At 48.3% G+C, this 3,590-nt stretch overlaps 1 protein-coding gene across 1 annotated transcript; it reads right to left on the bottom strand.

Annotated features, from left to right (window-relative positions):
- Window positions 1-1,942: 1,942 nt before the first annotated feature.
- On the bottom strand, window positions 1,943-2,956 carry LOC131530817 (uncharacterized). Its single transcript, XM_058761279.1, has one exon. The coding sequence runs from the start codon at window positions 2,795-2,797 to the stop codon at window positions 1,985-1,987; it is 813 nt and encodes a 270-aa protein (XP_058617262.1). The 5' UTR covers window positions 2,798-2,956; the 3' UTR covers window positions 1,943-1,984.
- Between the last annotated feature and the right edge of the window lie 634 nt (window positions 2,957-3,590).

The following is a 3,590-nucleotide window of genomic DNA, read 5'->3' as shown; positions in this document are numbered from 1 at the left end:
AACCAATCATCCAGCCTCGAGCGTTCGGGAGAAGGAGGTGGCCTCCAGTGCAGCCCGACGCTCTTGGCGGCCCGGGAAAGCATAGCGGTCAGCTCTGGATCTGACTCGGACAACGCCACTCTTCCTGACGGAGGCAGCGCAGCCAAATCATCATCTCCAGAGCCTAGCTCGCCCTCCGATGCAGCGATCGACATCCTGTCATCCGCTGGTGCTCCGAACGAGATGCTGGGCCCCACCCTGACTGGGGATCCCGAGGGCTCGTCCGGGAACACCTGATGGTGCGATGCGCTGGAGGAGTGAGAGGCCCACGGAGATGCACTCGACAGGGAAGCTCTCACTGTGATCCTCAAGTCATCCTGACCATGAGCCGAAGTAGCCCTCCAAGAACCAGAGGAGCTAGAACGGGGCATGGCAAGGGGGAGTTAAAGCCCATCTAGCCTGTCTGGTCTGATAACACAGAACAGCTACAGTAGCTCAAATTGCTGACAAATATAATGCTCGCAATGGTAGAAAGGTGTCACAACACAGTGAATCACAGTTGGCTGCATAGCCACAACCCAGTCAAAGTGTGCATAAGACCTCTGTCCTACTGCTATTGGCACAAAAGCATCAGAACTGAACCATGTGCTCACAACAAAAGACAATGCAAAACAAAATATAGAGCATTAACATACAGATCCTGACACTAAACTGAAACCTAACCAGACAGGAGAGTCAGGATCCAAATACAACCCTTCAAACACACGCAACACATACATGAGTTTCTGGAAAAGATAAGAATTTTAGAATTTCAGTCATGATCTGAGATCTATACCAAAGTGACTAGAAAATCTAGATCAAAAGTGTTAAACTTAATGGTAACACTTTACAATAACAGTACATGAATTATCATGTACTAATACCTTAATTAATAATTACTTGACTATGAACTAATGAAGAGTTAAGACATGTATTAATCAAGAACTAATGAAGAACTAACTTAACTACGACATGAGTCATATGAATTACCTCATGAATAACACCACCTTAATTACATGTTAGTTCCTGCATGTTAGTTAATGTATTAATTAACACTTTGGGGTAAACTAAATCAAACATGCTCTAGAAGAAAGATTCATGAAAATGGCACACTGCAAAATTGTTTATAAATTTTCCACCTGCAGCTATGTCACAAACATCAGTGAATGACAGTGGATTTCTTGCAATATTTACGTTTAACCTAACCCAACGCACAATGATGCATTCATAATTAAAAACAACTTCATCTCATCTTGTTTTGAGTGATTCCACTGCTGCCCTCCTACAATAATGTATTCATTAAGCAGATGCGATTTTCCAAATTAAAATCAGTGTTAGCATAGAGATGATGGTTATGTTATGGATTGGTTTACTGTCTTTATATCATAATAATGCACTGAAATCAGACGTTTGTCTTTGTGTTCTTGCTCTTCTTTTGGGCCACTATTGCTCCTTCAAAATGTTAACCTTCCTCCTACCGTTCAGTTCCTTCTCCATCCAAATGCAGCCACATGACCTCTGCTCTTCCACTTTTTTACAAACCACCAAAAAACACCAAATATCTGATTTAGATGAGCTGAATATGTATAAAACATGTGTAATTGATAACTTTTTAAAGATGTGCCCTCCAAGACAAGTCATGACATGATACATTGACAACTCATGAATTCATGTTAAGTTATAAGTAATTAATGATGAGTTAATGATATTGTCAGGTGTGGACGGAGAGGCAGACACAAGGTTAGTGGAAGTACTTTTCTTAATTTATTTCCTTTCCACAAACTTAACTCAAAGGATTTCAAACAAAACATAAACGACGATCTAAGAGATCGGTAAACATAGACTGTGAGTCCAACACCCAGGCTTTTCCTCTTCCTAGAGACAGGTCGGTCATGAAGGCGTACGGCACAGGAGGTCCTGGAATACCATGAGGTGAGTAGAAGGTAAGTAGCTTGCGACCTCGAGATCAGCCAACGAGGGAATGTGGTGAGTGACTGATATAGTGGCTGGTAAGTGATGACAGGTGGTAATTAGTATTCTGGTGATTGTGAGCGGGTGCAGGTGGTTGGTGTGGAAGAAGTTGTGGGTGGATCCGTGACAGTACCCCCCCCCCACGGGCGTCTCCTGGCGCACGAGGCCGACGGCGAGGGCGACCACGTCCTCTTGGGGCAGGGCGGTCGGGGTGTGACTGGTGGAAGTTAGAAAGAAGTGAGGGGTCCAGTACATCCTCTCGGTTAACCCAAGATCTTTCTTCGGGGCCGAATCCCTCCCAGTCCACTAGGTATTGGAGTCGGCCGCCCCGTCGCCGAGAGTCTAGGATTTCCTCGACTTGGTAGATGGTCCCACTGGGGTCGGCCTCGGGAGGAGGAGGTACTTCGGGCTCTGTGGAAGGAGGAAGAATGGGATTAGTGTATGGTTTTAGCAGGGACACATGGAAGGTAGGTGAGATGCGGTAAGTGTTTGGGAGCCGGAGCTCGTAGGTGACTTCGTTGATTTGTCTGATTACAGGGAAGGGACCGACATAGCGAGGGCTCAGTTTTTTGCAGGGCAGACGGAGGCGAATATCCCGCGTTGAGAGCCAGACTTGGTCGCCGGGTTGGTAACGGGGCGTGGCGGCGCGGCGAATATCTGCCTGTTCCTTGTGCCTCCGTACTGCCCGTTGGAGATGTACGTGTGCCATGTCCCATACTCTTTCGCTCTCTCGAAACCATGAATCCACAGCGGGGACTTCGGAGGGCTCTCCAGTCCAGGGGAAGAGCGGTGGCTGAAATCCAAACATGCATTGAAATGGGGTGAGTCCGGTCGTTTCCTGCCGCAAGGAGTTTTGGGCGTACTCGGCCCAGGGCAAATATCTGCTCCATTGGTCCTGGTGGCGGTGGCAGTAGGCACGCAGGTAGCGTCCAATCTCCTGTATTTTGCGTTCAGTTTGGCCGTTGGTTTGTGGGTGGTACCCGGAGGATAGACTCCAAGCAGTCGGAAGAAACTACGCCAAACTCTGGAGATGAATTGAGGTCCTCGGTCGGAGACAATATCCTCGGGTAAGCCAAAGTTGCGGAATACATGTTGGAATAGAGTTTCGGCTGTTTCAAGAGCAGTGGGTAAGCCTCGTAAAGGGATGAGCTTGCAGGCTTTTGAAAACCGATCCACGACAACGAGTATGGTGGTGGATCCGTTGGATGGTGGTAGGTCAGTGGCAAAGTCAATCCCGATATGAGACCAAGGTCGGCGTGGGATAGGTAAGGGAACGAGTTTTCCTTCGGGTAAGTGACGGGGGGGTAGAGACAACGGCACAGACGGCACAGCCCTTGACGTAACGGACCACGTCCTGGTTCATGTTTGGCCACCAGTACTTGTGTCGGAGTAGTAAGAGTGTGCGTTTACGGCCCGGGTGGCCGGATCCCGGAGATGTGTGAAGTGAGTCTAGAAGAGGGAGACGGAGGGTAGACGGGACGTAGAGTTTCAGCGGGATTCCTGGCGGAGCAGGCTCAGATTGGTTGGCGGTTCGGATCTGATCATCCACTTTCCAGATGATGGGGCAAGCGAAGATTTTGGGTGGCAGGATGGGCTCTGGA

Source organism: Onychostoma macrolepis, chromosome 22, assembly GCF_012432095.1.
Source record: "Onychostoma macrolepis isolate SWU-2019 chromosome 22, ASM1243209v1, whole genome shotgun sequence".
Lineage (NCBI taxonomy): Eukaryota > Metazoa > Chordata > Actinopteri > Cypriniformes > Cyprinidae > Onychostoma > Onychostoma macrolepis.
This window is presented reverse-complemented; position numbering and strand designations above follow the sequence as displayed.